Here is a 23,243-nt window from a genome sequence, read left to right as displayed (position 1 = left end):
AAACAAAGTTAAAACAAATACCAAAAAATAAACAACCTGTTAAATCAATCATTAAATTAATAATGATGAACCATGGATTAAAGGGAGATAATCTGGAAATGTGCAAAATTTAAGGGAAGTAACAAAATTTGTAACTCAATAACAACTGGAAAAACAACTGGCAATTAACCTTTAAGCATTTTCTGTTTCTTGCTGTATTTTACTGTAATGAAATGGTTATAAAAAAAATATAATAAAACTGGCTTGATATTTTAACTAATAAACTGAATGTACCTCTAGCAAGTAGCAAAAATCTAAATATCATAACACAAAGAAAACAAATGTAAAATAAAATTTACCACTTATTTACAAAATCAGAGACATGGGTAGTATATAATATCTCTTACAAATTCAGACTTGGAATGATAGTTGCATATTCTTTATAATAAGAAATGACTTCTCCATCTGCCGTAAAATTATTGTTAAAAGTCAAATTTTCAAATAAATATTATAAAAAAAAAGCTCTGCTCTGAAATTATCAAACTTAAAAAAAATAAAAGTCAAATTGTCTAAACATTTTTTTTTAACAGGGTGATAATAAAACTTCATTATCCAGGGGGAAAATATATAAAATTTAGCTGTATAATCAAGGGAAATAATATGGAATTAAGCATCTGAATAAAGGGAGATAACAACAAATTAAACTGTATAATCTTGGGGAAAACAAGGAATTTAGCTAAATAATCAAAAGAGATTCTGTAAATTCAAGGGAGATAATATGGAATCAAGCTGCATAATAAACAGAGATAACAAGGTTTTAAGCTGTGCTATCAAGGGGGAAAAACCCAAAAAATGCTGTATAATCAAGGGAGGTAACAAAAACTTTTATAATAAATTTACTGAAAGTTTACATTTGGTTAATATAACAACAAAAACACCCTTATTAAGTATTGATCACATAAATCTAGCATTAGATCCAAGTCTAGCGTAACCTTACAACCAGAACCACATCAGTATTAAACTTAATCGTTTGTTCAAATCAGTCAAATGAGTCTTTATAAGATAAAACAATTTGGTTACAATCACAATATTTCAGGCAAAATAACAAAATGATATGACATATATATTTGATAGAAATTGACTAAATATTTCAAGCTGAAAGGTCTTTATCATCTTGATGAAAGGTCCTATTCAAGGTACAAATTTTCTTTAGTATATGTTATGCTTTTGTTTTTTTTTACTTTTAAGCTTTGGAGGGAACTTACTGGTTAATCAATCTTAATGATATTTTTTTTTAAAGATTTCTTTCTAGACTTTTATAGCAAGAATCCATCTAGAAATACCATAGAGTAAAAATTCTTGTTAGTTTTGAGATGTAAGAAAAACTCCATTTCCTATAAGAAACCACGTATGGGTAAAGGGAATAATTCAATCCTAGCAAAGAGATATACATAATAAAACAAAATTGCATCCATATATGTCATATAGAAATCATAGCAGTGTTTGATACCTAGCTTGAGATAAAACTGTTTCTGATAAATAAGAATTTTAAGATAATAAAGAAATTGCAAATCTGTACAGATGACTGATTTCAATTAAAACTAAGTTTGAATACTGATGTGTTACAGACCATAAATTATCATATACCTGAAGAAATACTGCCTATAAATCAAATTATCATTTTATTCATTTGTATACGAGAAACTCTGGTTTTTACTATGTAAAATTTGATTTGGCCAATCATGTCATTTAGACATCTAAATTATGGTGATAGAGACATCACAAATGTAATCTTTACATTAGGACGATCACATCATTCTTATCAAGAGAAAAAAATCATTTTTCTTTTCATTTTATTTCAGGAGCAAAAAAATGGCTTTTATCATACAGGTACCTTCATTTTTTAAACAAACTTTCAATTGCAGATTTTGATGTTTTTTTCTAAGCTCATGCTTTCAAAATCTATTTGAATAAATTGAATCAATAATAGATTATTATATTTTACAATTGAATTGTATACATGTATCTTTATATAAAAAGAAATATTGTGATTTGAAAATGGAAATTAAAAAATAAATTGTGTAAGGGGAGATAATCTGATCCAATGAGAATCACAATCAAGGGAGATAATTTAAACCAATGAGAATCACAATCAAGGGAGATAATTATAATGTAAAATATATGATGAACAAAAGATAGACAACCTACCTCTTCATGTTTGAAGAAATATGACAAATCTCCTGAAGCCTGTAACTTAACTGACTCTGGCACTAAAAAAATAAAATAAGACACAGTAATTGTATTGAACTGAGATTGATGTTTGTGATAATCCATATACAACTATTTCTGGACCTTCCAATTTATTTTCTAAATCTACATTGGGGTTTTTAAGAATATCTTATGTATCTTTTTATTAAGGCAAACTTGTTTTACTCGTATTGACTATATAGCATCTTTAAGTTGGAATATATGTGCTTAAATGACATTTTAACTCCTTCAAATGGATGACTCCTGGCAACTTAGAGCTTGACATGGTGTAAACAGAATTGCCTGTTGTTGAAGTTTTTATGCTTACCCCTACTTTTTAGTGTAATTGAGTTGCTGTCTCATTGACAAATATACTCAATATCTCTATTTATTAAAAATGTATACACAATGTATGTCAAACAAATAATTATATTTATACAAAATTTCAATTGATTTATATATTATATAATTATATTAACACGTTGCATTTTAATGCATCTGTCTTAAGTCAGGAGCCTATTGTTTAGCAATTGTTTTTTTCAGTGTTTCTCATTTCTCTTTTTTTTTTATAAATTGGATTGTTGGTCTCCTGTTTGCATTGTTTAACACATCATAATCATTTAAGGGCCCTAATAAGTTTACTTTTCTATGAGAGCAATGGCTCTGTGTTGAAAGCAGTGTTTGACTATTGACTATTGACTGTTGTAAACTTTTTATACATTGTCAATGTGACTAGAATTGAAAGTTGTCTACTTGGCACTCATTATACAACATCTTCTTCTTTATATAAATATATATATATATACATTTATTCTAAAAACAGTTGTTGGCATGACACGGGTTATGTTCTTCTCATATATGTTATGATGGTATGATACTAAACCCCTAACGGGAAGGATTGTGCCTGATGTTCTTTTGATGAAATCATAATCTTTCAGTCAGTTTAGTTGAAGTCTGGAGCTGGCATGTCAGTTAACTGCTAGTAGTCTGTTGTTATTTATGTATTATTGTCATTTTGTTTATTTTCTTTGGTTACATCTTCTGACATCAGACTCAGATTTCTCTTGAACTGAATTTTAATGTGCGTATTGTTATGCGTTTACTTTACTACATTGGTTAGAGGTATAGGGGGAGGGTTGAGATCTCACAAACATGTTTAACCCCGCCGCATTTTTGCGCCTGTCCCAAGTCAGGAGCCTCTGGCCTTTGTTAGTCTTGTATTATTTTAATTTTAGTTTCTTGTGTACAATTTGGAAATTAGTATGGCGTTCATTATCACTGGACTAGTATATATTTGTTTAGGGGCCAGCTGAAGGACGCCTCAGGGTGCGGGAATTTCTCGCTACATTGAAGACCTGTTGGTGACCCTCTGCTGTTGTTTTTTATTTGGGCGGGTTGTTGTCTCTTAGACACATTCCCCATTTCCATTCTCAATTTTATATAAGTACATCTGAGTCAGTGACAACTCTACAACAGATTTATCCATCGGATCACCAGCAATGATGGTATATATATATATATATATATATATATATATATGACTTACCACCAATGCTGTTATTAATTGCTTCTTCAGATTTCTGTATTCCCATTCTTAGTTCTTGTAATTCTGGCCTTAGTTTGTGACCTCTGTGGAAAAACACTAAAGCTGTTTCAAAGTCTCCAAGCTGATACAATGCTTCTGCCTTTTGATATAGTCCCTAAAATAGATAATAACTCACATTAAAACTTTGGAAAAAAAATTTAAGATTGTTTAATTATATATATATATGCTTCTAAAATTTCTAAACCCATTTAAAAAATTTGGAATCAGTGAATAAAAAAATTAAAACTATTTTAACAATTTATCAACTTACAATTAATAAAAGGGAAAACACTTAACCACAGATTCATTGTAACTAATTTCAATTTATTTCAGATCTTGATTTAGACAAGAATATATTTTGAAACATTTGTATCCACCATTTCAGAATCTATTGGACTGTGGGTAATTTCATTGTTCATAACCCAAAATGAAAATAACATCACATCATTGGTTGAAATTCCTTTATAAAGGACATTTTAAACCAATCACAATGTTTGGTGTAGACTTTTGAAAAAAATACCCATAACACCATAACACATTAGATTAAGTAAATGTCAAATGACTGTGAATTGATATAAAAATAAAATGTTGTGCTACACATGTACAGTACCTTCTGTGCTGTCAACTATATGCCAAAATATTTAAACTGCCATGTAGTCGTACAAATAAGATTTACAGGATCCAACAATTATTTAATAACTACTTACCCTGATAAAATCTTTGTCCTCTCTTAAAGCTTCTTCTGCATCAGTCAAAGCATTTTCAGCATTTCCCAGTTGAAGCCAGCACTTAGATCTTGTTACTAGGCAGTTTTTGTCTCCTGTGCTCATCTCCAGGGCCTAGGAAACAATAGTAAACATGAAATTTTTAAAAACTAATACCATCTCCATTTCAAAACTGGAATAACATTATAATAATTTCAAACTGAATCATTTTTATCTGATACAAAGTTAAATATAATACAGATTTTGAGTTAACCCGAATAATCCAGTCGTTAAATACTACGCTTCCTATCGATTACTACCTCTGAAGGACAATGACCGTAAGGGCACGCTGTAATTATTCAAGTTAGTTTTGAGTGTTGTAAAAAAATGCAATATTTTTTATGTTGATTGTTATACATGTAAGTGGCCATTAAAAGTTGTAGTCATCATTCTGGTACTTAAATCCTGTATAAATAATGTAAGCAGCATAAACTTCCTTCAAATACATTTATAGTAACACCATGCTAACTCTTTATAAAAATTAAAATGCGCTCCCAAAGAAAAATCTGATAAAAAACAGTCAAACAAGAAAAATATATATCAGTGTTCCAGCTGACAAGGGCGAGATAATTATATATCAGTGTTCTCCTGAAAAGGGCAAGATAAAACAAATTTATCTTATTCCATTAATTCACATCATTTAAAGGGAAATCAATTTTAAATGAAAATGTGCAGCTTTGCCAGTTTATGACATCTGATTTCTATCCCCAGTGTAAGGCTCTGTAAGAAATAGAATTACATTTTCATGATTGAAATCAAAAAGACTGCAAATATTTTTTTTGTACATAATAATTCAGTGAGCTACATGTAATGATGTACATGTATAGGAGAATAAGAAGGGGTATGATTGTAACCTTCAAAACAATCAAAGACTACTACGACTAAGAAGTAAGCTCATTTTTAAAAATGGCAGAAGATCTAGTAGCAGGACAAACACCAACAAAGTCATCCACCAAAGATCCCAATCTAATAACGATAAACACTCATTCTCTGTTAGAATTGCTTAAATCTGGAATAAACTACCATCCATTAATCATGTTAATGCCTTTAAAACACAACTAGATAAATATTGGTCTAAAGAAGAGCTACATGTATATTATACAACTATAGAGCAAAAATATCAATTAGAAGCCACAGACAAAATAGTATTCAAAAAAGAAAGAAAAAATATCATGAATATGAGTCTGGTGAAGAGGAACTTTAAGGGATCCTGTACTGGAAATCAACTATTAGTCACTATGAGCAAGTAAATGTACATTATAGTAAAGTGTGTTTCAAGGGTTAAAATAATGCAAACAAAAATATATAGGTTGAACATTTGGAAGGTCTGACATGCAGACTGCCTTGGTTAAACAAAATTAGCATTCAGAAAATTCAGTGCTGGGTAAACAAGGAAGAACTAGTAAATTAATTGTCCATTTCATTCAATTGATTACTCATTAACATGATTAGGTAATTGTCCAAAGCTATCAAATCATTAATGTCTCTCTGAGCAATCACAATAAACATGATTTAATTAAGGTCATTAAATCATCCATAACAGTATATTAACTGCACAATTTCATAGTTTATTCCATGTTTTGTACATGTGCGAATCATGAAATATGGAATGCAGAAATAGCTGTCAATATATACTATGAATACTATAAATATCAGCTTAGTTTAATCTGATTTATATTAATTATAAAGATTTAGGATTTTAAAAACATATATAATCCTAATCCACAAGTTTGCTAAAAATAAATTAGGACGGTTGTTAAACTGGCTGATTATTTTAATAAATGTTTACAGTTAAACTCTAGCAGTATATTTCTCAATTGACTATAAATACACTTTTTACATAAAATATTGATGACATGATTATGAAGAACATAGTTGACAACCGTGTTTACCTTTGTAAAACTTTCAATGGCTTTTTGAAATTGTTTAACATGAACAAAGTATTCTCCTTCATCTCTGAGAGTTTCAAAAGTTCCTGCTTCGCCTGCATTTTGGGAATCACCGTCGCCGTGTCTTCCTGGCATCTTGGATTTTAAATCTAAATAATGTCTTCAGAGATGTTGCTTGTTGTCAAGTCCACGGGCACCTTGCTTGTTGAATAGATAAGTCTAGAGGTCTTCCAAATTGTTTGTATGCATTTGTTCCTTAGTAACCGTAAATAAAGAATTTGTTTTTAGCTTCTGTTGAAATAAAACATTTTATTATCATTTTTTTTATTTCTCGAAAAAAGTATAAGATATGGTAACATTATAAAAATATGTGTATACGACGGTCTCACTAATTAGCGACAACAAGAATTTTAGCGACAACAAGCGACAATCGACAACAAGAATTATTTTAGCGACAACAAGCGACAAGAAACTATTTAGCGACAAGAAAACATTGTTTTTAATTAAAATTAATTATAGCAATAAATATTAAAAGAATATGCAAAAGAAAATAATTTTAGCGACAAGAAAGTTAAAATTGATCTATTATGAATAACAGCCAGTATTACGTTTAATTATTGTATTATAAGATTACCTTTCCTTGTGTTTTAGAACATATTATTTATCTTATAATTTGTTTTTTAAAACTCTTTTCGTGCAATATGTATTAAGCTCGCAAAATGAATTACTTGTGCATCATTGTCCTGAAAATATTGACACAAATTGTGAAATACAAAGAACTGAAACCAAACAGGAGGAAAAGAAAATTGAAATGTGAATGTTTTCATCTTTTTATTTGTTTATTGCCTCATTAAACGACATTTATCATGTTTATGCATATTGATTGAAGATGAAAGGAAATTAATGACAATCTTGAGTTTTCAACAATGATTGTATATTCTGGCGCGTGTAATTGTATAGTCTGATGCGTGTACAAAGTTGAAGGTGTTAATTGGATGTTATTGTAGCAATAAAACAGGGGACACGCGACTCGTTAATCTCATTTGATGTTCCACATTGTGTGTACTGTTATTACCTTAGGGTGAAGCCACATCTAATGTTGTTCCTATCAAGAACAATGAATTATACTGTTAGAAAGGAAATGATATTTCATGTTTTTGTTTCAATAAATCCTTCAAAGGAAAGTTGACCTTTTTTTAAATAAATTAAAAAAAAGAAGCTCAATCTCTTTCTTTTTCACAAATGTTAAATTTCTTCATCTACCAATATACTAATATAAACTTCACAATCTCTTTCTTTCTCACAAATGCTTCGTCTATCTATATAATAAAACATTTTAATTAGACATATCTGCTCGTATATTTAAAAAAAACCATTAAATACAAATTTCTTTATATCTAATAAAAAAAAAATGTTTTCTTGTCGCTAAATAGTCTTCTTGTCGCTTGTTGTCGCTAAAATAATTTTTGTTGTCGCTTCTTGTCGCTTGTTGACGCTTGTTGTCGCTTCTTGACGCTTGTTGTCGCTAATTAGTGAGACCCGTATACGAAAACAAATTAGCTTTACATTTATTGTTTACAAATGGCGGATAAGGATAACAAGAATTCGTCCGAAGATGGTAAAAGTCTAGAAGACTTTGTAACAGAACATTATCAAAAACAAAAGGTGATTTATAGCAATAAAAATATTTTGTTGATGTAATCATTGTTCCCGATCAAAAAGTTTCAGCATAATATTTAAACAAATAAGCATTTTCTCATTGTTTCTTGCGTTCAGTTACTGAGTTAGGTAGTCCAAATAATTATGACGTCTCGATTGGCTATTATAATTTTTTTCTTGATTTGCCTTGAATCGTTCAAGGGGCTCCTGACAAACAAATAAATCAAAAGCCCTTGTTTTTAATTCCCACTGTTAAATATTTGTATCAGTGTCACTGTGTAAAGCACCTTTTTGTTTTTGTTTGATATTTTAATCAAAATTTTATTGCGCACACCCAAAAGTGACAGAATAGTCAACATGATGACGGTGGTCACTAACTGGTAGAAGTAGAAGTAGAAGTGGCTTTGAATTAATCATGTTAATTACCTGTCAATTTATAAAAGTTTTAAGGCCTGGCATCCACTATATATACATGTATAAAATTTAAATTCATTTTGTGTATCAGAAAGTTAAAAGCTAAAATTTTGATGAAGTTAAGTAACATTACTGTCTGTACATCTTAGTTCTTCTTTTTCTTCGAAGAAGAAAACTTAATTTTATGTGTACATGTATGATAAACATGTATTATACATGAATATATATCAGCAATATCTTGGACATGTAGGAAGCTGTTCAATAATCAGTTATTATCAACTATTTTTACAGGAAATCTCTTTGAAATCCATAACATTTAATTATATCATGAGGGGGAATAGGACCTTTATCGGGACTCCGGGATCAGGTGTTTTTAAGCTCAGGATTTCTGGATCCGGGATTTCTTTTTTCAGGTTTGGGATGTCAGGATTTAAATTTCTTTAAATTCGAGACCTCTGGATTTTGTGTTTTTAAGCCCCTCCAATGCCCCCTATATCATGTATATAGAAAATCGAATTGAAAGCACTCTCATGCCTACATTTCTTGTCAGATTTTTATAAAATTTACCCCCCAAGATAAATAATGCCTATCAAATTTGTTTGTTAGGAGTTATGCCCCTTGAAAATTAAATTATTTAGAAAAGTGAATTGTAACTTGTACTAATCTCATAATACTTTTCATGAAGAACATTAAAAGAACAGATAAATTGGAGTTGTTGCCCCTGGATAGATTAGAAATATTCATGTAAAATAATTTTTCTTTATTTTCAGGATGCTGGTAAAATGGACGCAACTGATGAGATAGATGACGAAAGAGCTAATAACTTTTTCTCCAAAGCCCTCAATGAGAGTAGAAGGTATCTATGTTACTTTATAATGTATTACCTTAAATAAAATTATGGAATATTTTACATCCAGATCTAGTAGAGCTATTTATTAGAAATAAGAAGCTGTGGTATGAGTGCCAATGAGACTTAACTTTTTATCCGAGTCACAATGTGTACAAAGTAAACAAATATAGGTCAAAGTATGGCCTTCAACACAGAGCCTTGGCTCACACCAAACAGCAAGATATTGAGATATAAAAAAATATTTAGTGTCTAAAACCATTCAAACAGGAAATTTAAGCAATGTGTAATCTATAAAAAGAAAAATGAGAAACACTTATGAATCAAATCAACAGTAAGTTAATTTTAATAAATAACATATATGGGTCATATATCTGACTAGAAAATTTAGTTTATCAAAACGCATGCTCTGTTTCATAAAAAATCTCTATTTTTTTGCAACTTTTTGATGTAAATTCAACATTTCATCTTGAACTTTGGAAAGTTAGATAAAAATTGTTCTATTTCGACTATCTGACATTTAATTTTTATTCAACTCCTTGAAACACTTCCATCTTGAGATGATAGACATGACATTTTATAGCAAAATTTAAGGCCCTTACGCATTTTACAGCTACCCTTATTTAGGTAATCGTAGTGATTTGAAAAACAACACAACAATATATCTTTTATAATCTGCATAAATATTAAATGAATAATTAAGTTTAAAATTTAGCAAAAATGATGTCACTGTATGGTCTAATAGATTGGCATAAAAGTGGAAAAGTATATCTCTGATTAGTATTTTGGTTTACAGTACCGGTACATTTTGTACTAGTATATATTGCAATGGTTATCAAATGATATTTTCTCATTAATAGAAACATCCTATTTATGTTTGAATTTACGTTAATCATCAATTATCTCTTTCTTTCTGAGAATGAATGTGGAAATAGGAAAGTCAGAGGCCAAAATGAAGAAACATCGAGAAGAATTTGGTAACAGACTTTCAGAATGGCAGGCAGAACATGCTTCTGAAGTGTTAACGCCGAAACAAGCTGAAAAATTTGGAATTTGTGAACATCCATAAAGAAATTTTGAAATATTGGTGGTTAAAATGTGGGGAAAAAACGAGAGAACCAACTTTAATATCCATGGGAAAGAGAAGATTCAAGTGACATAATACAATATATTGAAGTGATATATTTTCATTTAAGACGAAAATAGCATTTGGTTTGGTTTTATCATAGGACTTAGTATTTGAAACCATCAGAGCAGAAATGCATTCAAGTGTCAAAATCTAATGTCTGCCTCAAAGGATTAAAGAATTTCAAATCACACAAAAGTTATTCTGTAAAACTCTCATCTTCCTGTTGTCGCTAATTCACTCTGAAAAAGGGGCCAGGATCACAGACACTTGTTTCTATTTACAGGAAGGTCGACTATCCGTGAACTTTTATTTATATGGAAAGTCAACCTTCCTATGGATAGAAAAAAATGCCTGTGGCTGGGGATGGAGGGGGGAAAAAAAGCTTTAAATTACTTATATTATCAATGGAATTTTTTGAAAGGATTTAAATAAAAGTGATCACCAACAAACAATAGCATTTTAACTGTAAATATTCACCACCAAGACGAATTATTTTACTATTTGTTTTTGTTTGGCTAAAAATGAAATTATAAAGATACATGTAGAAGATAAAAGCTTCAACTAGCTTTTTTTTGTAATCTACATGTAGTAGGAAATAACTTGTTGTCTAATGTAAAAAAAAAAAAGTAATATTGTATTGCATTTTAGTCAGCTGTTTTCAGGTTTAACACATACATGTATGTACATATTAGATATAAAAAAAAAATCATAGTTGTTACTTGTAACAGTAAGGCTGGCAGAGTTTGAAAATCAAGTACCGGTATTTATTTTTGTATTTGTTATTTATATTGTTTATATTGTTCTAATATTTACATCTATAGAAAAAAAATGCACTGTTTTATTTTGTTTGTCAGTCAATAACCTCATTTTGTAAAACAAAATGTTTTTGTGAAGCTGGCGACTTCTGCCACAGAAAGCTCAACACAGGGAGTGTGATCTGGGGGCGGCAGCGTTATCTAATTGCTTCAAAGCTTATAAGTAAATTCAGACAGTTTTCACTTGACCTCGACTGCATTTCATGGATCAGTGAAAAAAGTTAAATTTTCTTGGTCAAGTCCATATCTCAAATACTATAAGCAAAGAGCAGAAAACTGCTGAAGGCCAAAAATGGGTCTTCAAAGCAGTGAAAAATCCAGTACCCAGAGGTGGCCTCAGCTGGCTCCTAAATAAAATGAGTAATATTTCAGTGAAAATGGACATCATACTAAACAACTGCTAAACTACAACATTCAAATTAAAAAAATGTACACGGCTTACAAAGGCCAGAGGTTAAACTTGTTTTGTGAGATCTAAACCCTTTCCCTATACCCTTACCATCTCAAACTATATTAGAAGAACATGGTGTATGGAAAGAATTTAAGGTGAACATGTGCAGCTGGCAGGTTTCATCTGACCTTGACCTCATTTTCATGGTTCAGGGGTAGTAGTTCAGTTTTGTGTTTTGCTCTGTTTTTCTAATACAAATGTACTGTTTGCAATAGGTTTACTATGTTTGATGATTGTAAGGTGGACATATCACACTGGCAGGCCTTATCTCACCTTAACCCATTTTCATCATTCAGTGCACATGGTCACAAAGATTAGTATTTTTGTTTTGGTCTGTTAATGGGCAAAAATGAATAAGGCATTCAAATGGATTAAACTAGAAGATTCCGAAAATCTGACAAAAATTTCAAAACATTATATATATGTTACAGGCAATTTCTAAATTTAGGCATTTTGTAAAATGACTGAATTTTCAGGCAATTAATAAAATGCCTAAACTTGACAGGCATTATACAAAATGACTAAAAATACCTAGTCATTTAGTAAAAACCAGCTGCCTGGGAAGATTTGTATGTCATATGATATGTTCTTTTTAGTTAAACTACGTAAAGTACGTACTCACTTTGTAATTCAGATAACAGTAGTGAATTTATGACTATTTTGTCAAAATAGCAGAAAGACAATTTTTCTGTCAATAAGCCAAAAGATACACGTCAAACTAATCATGATATTATCATATGTACTTTGATTTTTGGAACCTATGAAAAAGTAAATATTCATGTGTGACATGTGTGCTTATTGCGAGCCACAATGATGTCGAAAGTTAAGTGTTTATCAGTAAAGGTAATGAAACAGCAAAATGTATCAGGTTTCAGGTTTCTCAAACTTTGGTTGAAGTGCTAAAATCAGATTTTTCATCAAACGATGTATCTAAAAAAAAATCAGTACAAATATTGTGTAACAGTTCTGTCATCCAAACATTTTGATAAATGATAAATAATTATAGTGTTTTTTTGGAATAATTCAGTAAAATTTATTCTTTATTATTTAAACTGTCTTCTATTTTCATTCAATAATAACTCCTGTGTTCAAAGGTTTCAATTGTTTTGTTTTTTTTAAGATTTCATTTTTTTAAACATTTTCAGGCATTTTGTAAAATGCCTTTCAATTTTTCCAGGCATTTGGTATAATGCCTAGAAAAACTGTCATTATGTGTAATGACTGAATCTTGCAGGCATTTTAGAAAATGTCTAAAATTTTTAGGCATTTTACATGTTTTACAAAATGCCTAAATTTAGAAAATGCCTGTAACATATATACAGCCAACATCATTGGGACCTTCGATTTTTCTACACTTAACACTACTTATTCCCTATGCTTAATTGAAAGATCGACTTCACCCATCTCATTATACAGAGCTTTTTCTATTAATTTGGAATGTTGTAGATATAAATATCTGTTTTGGATTTTTGAACGATAAAATGTTTGTTGATTTTGGAGGATTGATATTTCAACAGGCGGTCGTTAGTAATTGTGCACCCTGCTGGTCAATTTGTTTTCGTACTCGTATCAAGCAGCATTTTTTCAGAAGTTTTTGTCACTGTTTTTCCCACCTTAATATCCGGAGAAATTACCAAAAAGAAACGATAAATAGTTATTTTTCAAATAAAAAATGATGAGAAGAGGGGTAGCGATTACCAATGAGGAGGATAGGGGTAGCGATTGCCAATGGGACTCACTACTATCCAACACACACCAAAACAATTAGATTAAAGCAACTGTAGTGCCTTCAGAAATTAGCCAAAAAAAGCTTTGTTTCTGAAAAAAAACAAAAACAAAATTTGACCGACAATAATTAACAACCACAGAATCACAAGTTTTGGACTTTGGAAACGCAAATAAAGAATGTGGAAGGATTAATATGTTTAAGAGTGCTCAACATGTTCAAACTGGAAAAGTGGTGCAAAGACACAACATAAGAATAAATTTTAAAGGGTTTATAAAAAAGAAGATGTGGTATGATTGCCAATGAGACAGCTATCCACAAAAGACCAAAATGACACAGACATTAACAACTATAGGTCACTGTACGGCCTTCAACAATGAGCAAAGCCCATACCGCATAGTGAGCTATAAAAGGCCCCGATAAGACAATGTAAAACAATTCAAACGAGAAAACTAACGGCCTTATTTAAAAAGCTTTGTTTAAGAAAGAAAAAAATGAACGAAAAACAAATATGTAACACATAAACAAACGACAACCACTAAATTACAGGCTCCTGACTTGGGACAGGCACATACATAAATAGTGTGGCGGGGTTAAACATGTTAGCGGGATCCCAACCCTGAGCCCCTAACCTGGGACAGTGGTATAACAGTACATCATAAGAACGAACTATAAAAATCAGTTGAAAAAGGCTGAACTCATCAGATGGACAACAACCCGACCATAGAAAAAACAACAGCAGAAGGTCACCAACAGGTCTTCAATGTAGCGAGAAATTCCCGCATCCGGATGCGTCCTTAAACTGGCCCCTAAGGGAGCTACCATTTGATTTTTATGGGGGGGCTAGGATGAAAAATTGTGTCCTGCCTTTTTTTTATTTGTAATCTCTGTCCTGCCTTTTTATTTTTCAGTCTATTCGGTCCTGCCTTTTTTTTTTCTTAGCTTATCCTGACTTTTTTACAACAATTGTCATCCTGCCTTTTTTTTTGTCAAGTTACTCATCCTGCCTTTTTTTTTTACTCAAAATCCTGTCCTGCCTTTTTTTTCAAATTTCATCCTAGCACCCACATAAAAATCAAATGGTAGCTCCCTAAACAAATATATACTAGTTCAGTGATAATGAACGCCATACTAATTTCCAAATTGTACACAAGAAACTAAAATTAAAATAATACAAGACTAACAAAGGCCAGAGGCTCCTGACTTGGGACAGGCGCAAAAATGCGGCGGGGTTAAACATGTTTGTGAGATCTCAACCCTCCCCCTATACCTCTAGCAAATGTAGAAAAGTAAACGCATAACAATACGCACATTAAAATTCAGTTCAAGAGAAGTCCGAGTCTGATGTCAGAAGATGTAACCTTCAATTAAACTGACTGAAAGATTATGATTTCATCATATGAACATCAGGCACAATCCTTCCCGTTAGGGGTTTAGTATCATACCATCATAACATATATGAGAAGAACATAACCCGTGTCATGCCAACAACTGGTTTTTGAATAAATGTGTTTAGTTCCGATGCAAAAACCCTATAAGTGAATCAATATTAACGCCAAAATATGCAATCTTTAATGACCTGACAACAGTATCGTAACTATATCCCTTCTTAATAAGTCTATTCAAAGGTTTTGTTAGTTTTTGAGGTGAATACTGACACCTTTGTGCTTTATAAAGAATATTTCCATAAAAAGTTGGATGTGAAATACCTGAACGTATAAGAAGTCTGCATGTTGAGCTATATTTACGAATGATGTCCTTATACCGATGATAAAATTTAGTAAATGTTTTGACTAGTTTGTGATATCGAAAACCCTGGTGTAATAATTTTTCAGTAATACATAAATTTCTCATAAAAAATACAAGTGGACGAGGACTCATTAAACAATATTTAATATTGCTTTATTTTGATACGATAAACAACAACAAATTTGTATATAAATGTAAACTTTATAAAAAGATCTTTCAAAATAATGAGAAAAATCCGACAGACATTTTTTCAACAATATATAAGAGAGAAAATCAATTATAAATAATAGATGCTAACTACATCTTATTAATAAGGCATTTTTTGCATTTTGTAAGATTTTAAATGCATCTTCACCTCCAGGGGCTGCGTTTTTGTCAGGATGAACCAATATAGAGAGTTTTTTGTAAGCTGTATTCACATCCGTCCTGAAAATGAAAATAAAACAGACTGATTTCATGTAAAAAAAACATAAGGGGTGCAACCAATACCAAAGGGACATTCAAACTCGTAAATCAAAAATAAACTGACAACGCATTCTTTTCTTTGATATACAATAAGTATTCTTTTATAATAATGTGCTTAAGGTGGTACGGGAGTCTAAAATAAAAATGATAGAATTTGTTCATACTTTGCCAAAACATAGTATCTATTGATATATGTTCAAAAATTCTATAAAAATGATAGGTCACCACGCATTTTTTCAAGCTACAGGTTGTGACAAAATGACACATTTCGTATGGATTATAAAGGAAAAAACACCATTTTGTGATTAAAAACTAAACAAAATGATAGAATTGTAAAATAAATTAGGAAAAGATAGCTTTCATACAATGCTTTGAGAATATCAACAGAAAGTATAGGGTCACCGTACGTTGTTTTCCGGCTAAAATACAAAATAGGAAAATTCCATGTAGATTCCTTCAGAAAATGTACTGTTTTAGAGTTACCTCCCCTTAAAATGCATATTTCAAGATATTTAAAAACAACAAAAAATAATCAACACTTATAGAAATATCACTAATTCAAAACTTATATTCCTATAAATTGGTTCTTTTACACGAAAATTCACGTTAAAAATCTGCATTCCTGCATCCAATTTTGCTAACTTGATAAAAAATCTGGACCTTAGATTCTCTGTTTTTTACAATTCAAGATGGCAAAAGACACCCATACCACCTTAACTTAATACAACTGTTTCACGAGAAATGTCATCAGACATATATAAATAACACAAAGGTGATTGAGGGTGATAGAGCAGATTATTTCCTCGAGAAAACATTAAAACCGCGGTGGAGCGGAACATTTTTTTTGAGGGGTAATAATCTGCTTTATCACCCTCTCAGCTATGATTTATTTAATTTATTATACTGAATGTCCTAGCATTATTTTTATTTAACTTAGATGTAAAACAGTGATTGATGAACGTTACAGTTGTACAAAAATAACAAAAGTGGAGCAAAAAGTATTTTTGGCGGAATTTAACTTGAGTGACAATTAATAAAAAAAAAACGTATTGTCTAGCTCTTTGTGTTGGAACTTCTTCTGTGTAAGACATTATAATTGCGTGACGGAAGATAAATTTTGTCGAAGGCCGTACGGTTACTTATACATGGTAATTTTTGTGTCATTTGGTCTCTTGTGAGTGTTGTCTCATTGGAAATCATACAATATCTTTTTATTTTCATATTTACTCTTTCCCAAGTTGTTGTTTCATCTTACTCGTACTCATTATTCTCTATTCTTAACCCAATATTCAGACTCATACTTTGCGGTATAGGCTTTGCTCATTGTTGAAGGCCGTACGGTGACCTATAGTTGTTAATGTCTGTGTCATTTTGGTCTTTTGTGGATAGTTGTCTCATTGGCAATCATACCACATCTTCTTTTTCATATCTAATGTAAATCAAATGTCAAACGAAAAAATAATATGGTTAAATTTGACGATTTATTTGACGATCTGAAATTCAAAATGGCCATTATAGAAGCAACTTTAGTAAGAATATAATATCACACATAGCTAGCTGCAAACATTTGAAATAATGGCACATGTATATGCTTTTTTTTATCATGGTTTTATATCATAAAAAAATATATAAATTCTTAAAATATACTTCGTTGCTCCTTTATGAATCCCAAGTCTGTCATAGTCAGATTTTGCTGATACGAGTTTATATATGGCATCTACATGATGCTTGGAGTAAAAATCGCAATGTTGTGTCTGTAATTGAAAAATAAATACATGAATTTAAAATCACTTATAAGAAAAAAGAAAATAATCCGATTAGCCTGCACAAAAATTCACTGTTTGTTTAAAATTAAACAATAATTTATTGTTGAAAAATAGTGCATTTATAAGAACTTCAATTCTAAATTGTTAAACCCTACAAGTAGCAGTATATCTGTCATAAATGAGAAAACAAATGAATAAAAATATTCCTCTCGATACTATCGTTTCATTGTAAGAAGCTTCTGTCCATGTTTGGTAAAAATCCAGGGTAGTTTATGAATCTAATAAATGTTTTAAAAACTTTAACTGCAGACTGTATTTAAGGTTTACTGGAAGAAAAACTAATTCCTTTTATTAGTAAAATAGGGAAAAACAGGAACAATATTTTAACTAAATTTCTTTCTAAATACTAGCTTTTGATCACAAACAAGCTTCTGTCCAAGTTTGGTACAAATCCAGGACACATGTATTTTGAGAAAATTATTAAAAAACCACAGAGTGAATGTAATGTTTCCTGACAGTAAAATAAGTCCATTTATAAGTAAAATAAATGGAAAAACAGGATTTTTTTTTTTACAAACTTTACTTCTGGATACTATCTTATGATCAAAAACAAACTTCTGTCCAAGTCTGGTCCAATTCCATGTTAGTTTAAGAAAGTTATAAAAATTTCAAAAACGTTAACCACAGAGGAATACCGCCGACGGAATTAAGGATCGCTATGTCTCGATTTTTCGACAAAAGTCGAAGGCTCAACAAAAATGCCAAGGTCTATAGTGAATCCATATGGCCATTATATTTTCATGACAAAGACGACTGTCAAAGTAAACTATGTGGATTGTTAACAGCTTTGAAAGAATTGGACTAATGCTGGCGTTTCAACACAATTTGTGCATGATTACAGGGGTCGTTAATACGTGATTTAGACAGTGATTTGCCAAAAACAAGTTAGTATGAAATAAAAGTAATATCACAATTTAATCTATGTTTAATTGGAAGGATTTTTCCTGATTTCAAACAAAAACTCGGGACCAATTTTGTACTCTCGTGAATCCATACTCCTTTTGAAATACACAGGGCTTTAATCATACTCCTTAGGGGAGCTGCAACGTTCTAATTGGCGACCTTGAACTTTCTGTTAGTCACCTTCTTTATATCTTTGATCGTTTGCTGTAGCTCGTTTGACTCAGTCGTCCATGAAATTTTCTCTTTTTTCATTCTTTCCAGTTCCTTATTTGTGGTCGCAACGGTGTTTTGTAAACCTTGGAGTCTGAAAATAAACTGGAATAAGTTATACAAATTCTACTGTAGCATTTCTCTATCTTTTCTATTGTTAACATGATTGTTTAGGTTAGGATCGAAAAAGGACTGAGATAAGATTGGTCTTACTAAATACAATAATTAAATCTTTTTGTGGTCTTCTTAGAATTTCTTCCTAGTTGTTTTCTTAAAAACAGTTTCATGAAAAAGATGGAATTTAAAAGGAGATACACAATGTGACAGCATTCTATTAGGGTAAACTTGCAATAAGTTGAAGGTGGGGGTTATGGTTTTTTCCTAAAAAAATATTCTGATCCCCAATTTGATGGAAAAAAATATTGTAGTCAAGCAGATTAAAAAATAGTATTCGGAATCCAGATTTACCCCATACCTAAGTGTTTAAGGTGGCTCGTGGGTACAAAAATTTCAGCAAAAAATTAAACCTTTATTTTTTCATTACAAATTTTATTTATTTCACTATAAGTTATTACTTTATGATATGGTACAAAAATCAACCCAAAAAACCGATTCGGTTTGGCCCCAGATGACTTTTAAAATGTTTATATCGTTGAAAAAGCTCCAAATTATCTCCCTTTGGTGCAAAAATGCCATTTTTTGGCATTAAATTTGAAATATCTTTTTTAACTCATCGGTGACCCATATTTTTTATTATTGTTTTCAAATAAGCTGTTCATAGACTAAATAATTGTAAAATTTAAGCGATTTCTGTAATTAGGTTATCTTTTTATTTTGATATTACCTCTATTTCTCCTATTAGCTCAACAGAAAAAAGGACATTAACAATAATGTATGCTTCTTCGGGAGGCAGATTGTGAGTTAAATGAACGGTGACCCAATTTTTTTATTTCATTTTTCTTTTAAGTATATGATAAAGTTCATTTTTAAAAAAATATAGCTAAATCCTATATTAGAAAAAAAAAATGATTTATACCCAGGAGCCCCCTTAATTATGAAAGAAATAATTTGCTTGATTGTGTCGAAAAACTAAAAACAATTGTTCGCTAAAAAAAAAATCTGACTCCATAAAAAACAAGAGGCTCTCAGAGAGACAGCAAACTGGTTTTTCCTGCAGAGGTCGAACCCTGAACAGTTGGGCAAGTATGGACACAACATTTAAGCTTAAAACAACTTTGAATACATTTGAGGAAAAATCATTTTCTTAATCCCTGAAAATTGGTACCCACTGAATTAAACGACATACACAGATTGCCTATCATCTTTACATACTTATTTGCAAAATTTTCTTTATTCTTCAAAAGCAACTCTTTGTAATTGTTATTTTCCATTTCCATTGTGTTAATTTTCTTCTTGGATGACTTTTCATACTCTTCATATGTTTCACGTTCTTTCTTCATTTCTGTCCTGGCTGTCTGTAATTGACTTTCCAACGTGTCAATTTTTTTCCTTGATGTCTTTTTATACTCTTCATTTTCGGCATGTTCTTTCTGAAATTCTAACATAGCTGTTTGTAATTGAGATTCCAATGTGTAAATATTTTTCTTGAATGACTTTTCATACTCGGCATATGTTTCGCGTTCTTTCCGCATTTCTATATATATTGTTTGTAACTGAGTTTCCATCGTGTCAATTTTTTTCCTTGATGACTTTTTATACTCTTCATATTCTTCATGTTCTTTCTGAAATTCTATTCCAACTGTTTGTAATTGAGTTTCCATTGTGTAAATTGTTCTCTTGGATGAATTTTCATACTCAGCATATATTTCACGTTGTTTCTGAAATTCTATACCAGCTGTTTGTAACTTAGTTGTCATAGTATCAAGTCTTTTCTTTGATGACATTTTGTTCTCTTCATATTCTTCACGTTCTTTCTGAAAATTAATCCAAGCTACTTTTAACTCAGTTTTTGTTGCGTCATATCTTTTATTTGATGTATCCTTATACTGCTCAAATGCTTCATGTTCTTGCTGAACTTCTTTCCTAGCTGTTTGTAATTGAGTTTCTAAGGAATATCCTTCCGTCATAGCTTTCCTTAAATGTTCTGTTAGACTTATACATTTATCTTTATACATTTGAATATCCAACTCGTATTGAACCAGAGCTGTTTTGACGTTTTCAATTTCTTCATTACTCCTGATGAATATAAATTGTATTGTATGTTAAGTTTTTCTTTTGAAATACAGTATTTATTTCGTGGAAATTTACTTTTACATAGGCTGTAATAAATAACATGATTTCTGAGAAAATAAATACGATAATTTCAAACGTGAAACAAATTTTGATAATTTCACGTGTGAATAAATCTTACTAGATCCTTGGACGTCGTACAACAATCGGTGTTGTCGAGAAATAATCAATGGCTTACCATCAAAGGGAAATTGAAAATGAATGGATAAAGAAGAATAACTAATTTTATAATTCAAATATTGAGAAAATATGACCAAATCAATTAATGTGGTCACTTGTCATATATTTTTCTAAATTAAAGTCTTGGATTAGTTATTCTTTAACTATTGAATAAGTTATGTTGTCATTAGGTAAAGGTTATTTCAAACAATCTATAATACTAAAATTACGAGGTCCAATTTGTCAGCCGTCATCACGTAAAAACGACGAATCACAGAATTCAACTTTATATATAACTAATATAGTACAAAGGTGTAGATTAAAAATTACACCACTCCAGGCCCTTTTGTTTTCCATGTTATTAATATTGCCAATAATTAAGAAGTTCCGGGTCGAGTCCAATACCGATACCAATAGTATATTCACCTGTTACCTATTACCTTATCTGTACGTTCCGCATCTGACAGGCGCACAACCAAACGGTGTATTTAGGATTAATAAGCTATATACACGGGTCATAATCACAGGGTTGACACTACTAAATTTAATCATTTAATCAGTAAGACTTTCTAAGATAACAATACGAATACTAAAAATCTGGACTAAAAATAAGGCGTATAGGTACAGTTTTCAATTTGTTAGCGGGCATGACGTAAAACAGCAAATCAAAGAATTCAACTTTATTTATAACTAATATAGGACAATGCTGTTGATTAAAAAATACTCCATTCCAGGACCTTTTGTTTTCCAAATAATTAATATTACCAATAATTGATCAGATCCAGTTCGACGGGTTCAAACAGAAAGATTTGAAAGCATAGAAAACTGTGTATCTTATAATCGGCATGACTTTATCAGATGACAATACTAATACTAAAATAAGGCTTGCGCATAGTTATATACTTTAATTCAGTCACGGACCCGCGATGTCACGGGTGTCAGTGTTCTAGTTGATATTTAACTTTAACAATAAATGTACTGTTCAGTTTTACAACAAACAAAAAAACAAATATTTTATTTGCCAATCATGGCGCCTAAAATGAGCAGAATAATTACAATATAATTTTCAAACATAATGTAAACTAAATTAAAATAGGTTAAACAAAGTACATAATATGATTGATTTTGATTTAATTGATTAATATAAAATATCAAAGAAAATGAAGTAACTGCAATTTGTAATAGAAAAAATACATAATATAATATGACCCATTGTCTGTTGCTCTGGTCCCTTTATTGGACAGCACACCTCATAGTATACTAAGGGAGCTACCATTTGATTTTTATGGGGGGGGGGGGGGGGGGGGGGCTAGGATGAAATTTGAAAAAAATAGGCAGGACAGGAGTTTTGAGTAAAAAAAAAAAGGCAGGATGAGCAACTTGGTAAAAAAAAAAAGGCAGGATGACAATTTGTGTAAAAAAAGTCAGGATAAACTGGTAAAAAAAAGGCAGGACCGAATAGATTAAAAAATAAAAAGACAGGACAGAGATTTACCCCCCCCCCCCCCCCATAAAAATCAAATGGTAGCTCCCTAAAAATTTATTAAATGTATTATAACATGGAACAGCCGGTTCCTGGGTATTACGTAGATGTTCTGTGGATTCATTATTATTGGCCGGATACCAATTTTCGTGGGTACAAGTGAACCAAGAAATTAAATGTTCAACGAATTTTATATTTTTTGTAGGTTTGCATGACTTTTTTTGTATACTTCACCAAAAACAATGAAATTGAATATCCATGAACACAGTAATTTTATCCTTAATCCACGAAAATTGGTACCCACGAAAATAAATGAATCCACAGTATATCAAATTGAAGTATTTCTACATGATATACTCAAGATATGTGAAGTATTTCAAATAAATGACAGAGGAGACTAAATCTTGGTATTATAGGTCTCTGGAGTGATTGTAAGATAACCTCTGATCATTAGAGTTCTCCATTTTTTACCAATTGGGAAAGTACATTTTGGGTTTGTATCTAACATAAGCAACATGACAGGTGCCACACGAGGAGCAGGATCTGCTTAATCTTCTTGAATGAGCACCTGAAATCACCCAAAGGTTTTAGTGGGGTTCGTGTTGCGTTGCTCAATCTTCATTTTTCTGTCTTGTGTTTTGTTTACTATTGTTTGACTGTTGGGTGTTTTTTTTTTTCATTTTTAGCCATGGT

General features: G+C 30.9%; 3 protein-coding genes across 24 annotated transcripts in view; 1 reads left to right on the top strand and 2 right to left on the bottom strand.

Annotated features, from left to right (window-relative positions):
• Nucleotides 1–6,840, bottom strand: part of LOC139502888 (outer dynein arm-docking complex subunit 4-like) — a 28,655-nt gene extending 21,815 nt beyond the window's left edge. For 7 of the 22 annotated variants that reach the window (XM_071292535.1, XM_071292548.1, XM_071292547.1 and 4 more), the window contains exons 1-4: nt 6,468–6,685; nt 4,519–4,650; nt 3,773–3,926; nt 2,188–2,249 (exon numbers count right to left, since the gene is read on the bottom strand). In XM_071292535.1, coding sequence (XP_071148636.1) covers nt 2,188–2,249; nt 3,773–3,926; nt 4,519–4,650; nt 6,468–6,599 — 480 coding nt within the window. In that variant the 5' untranslated portion in view covers nt 6,600–6,685. Of the gene's footprint in view, nt 1–1,626; nt 1,642–2,187; nt 2,250–3,772; nt 3,927–4,518; nt 4,651–6,467 lie in introns of all 22 variants that reach the window. The other 15 variants (XR_011658964.1, XM_071292539.1, XM_071292553.1 and 12 more) reach the window with 6 other exon arrangements.
• Nucleotides 6,841–8,005: 1,165 nt separating this feature from the next.
• LOC139502794 (uncharacterized) lies at nt 8,006–11,351 on the top strand. Its single transcript, XM_071292377.1, has 3 exons — nt 8,006–8,129; nt 9,308–9,393; nt 10,303–11,351. The coding sequence occupies exons 1-3, from the start codon at nt 8,046–8,048 to the stop codon at nt 10,451–10,453; spliced, it is 321 nt and encodes a 106-aa protein (XP_071148478.1). The 5' UTR covers nt 8,006–8,045; the 3' UTR covers nt 10,454–11,351.
• A 4,039-nt stretch (nt 11,352–15,390) lies between these two features.
• Nucleotides 15,391–23,243, bottom strand: part of LOC139503828 (uncharacterized protein MCAP_0864-like) — a gene marked incomplete in the record, with an annotated part of 20,878 nt that continues 13,025 nt past the window's right edge. Inside the window, 4 exon segments of the mRNA XM_071293763.1 lie at nt 15,391–15,680; nt 17,367–17,473; nt 18,629–18,752; nt 19,991–20,854. Coding sequence (XP_071149864.1) covers nt 15,548–15,680; nt 17,367–17,473; nt 18,629–18,752; nt 19,991–20,854 — 1,228 coding nt within the window.

The sequence above is a fragment of the Mytilus edulis genome, chromosome 14 (genome assembly GCF_963676685.1).
Source record: "Mytilus edulis chromosome 14, xbMytEdul2.2, whole genome shotgun sequence".
Classification (NCBI taxonomy): domain Eukaryota; kingdom Metazoa; phylum Mollusca; class Bivalvia; order Mytilida; family Mytilidae; genus Mytilus; species Mytilus edulis.
This window is presented reverse-complemented; position numbering and strand designations above follow the sequence as displayed.

What these genes read in the sequence shown, in the direction of transcription:
- LOC139502794 (XM_071292377.1), top strand. Translation starts at nt 8,046, where the DNA reads ATGGCGGATAAGGATAACAAGAATTCGTCCGAAGATGGTAAAAGTCTA. An exon ending in AACATTATCAAAAACAAAAG is followed by an intron (nt 8,130 to 9,307) that starts GTGATTTATAGC and finishes CTTTATTTTCAG; the next exon opens with GATGCTGGTAAAATGGACGC. An exon ending in GCCCTCAATGAGAGTAGAAG is followed by an intron (nt 9,394 to 10,302) that starts GTATCTATGTTA and finishes TTTCTTTCTGAG; the next exon opens with AATGAATGTGGAAATAGGAA.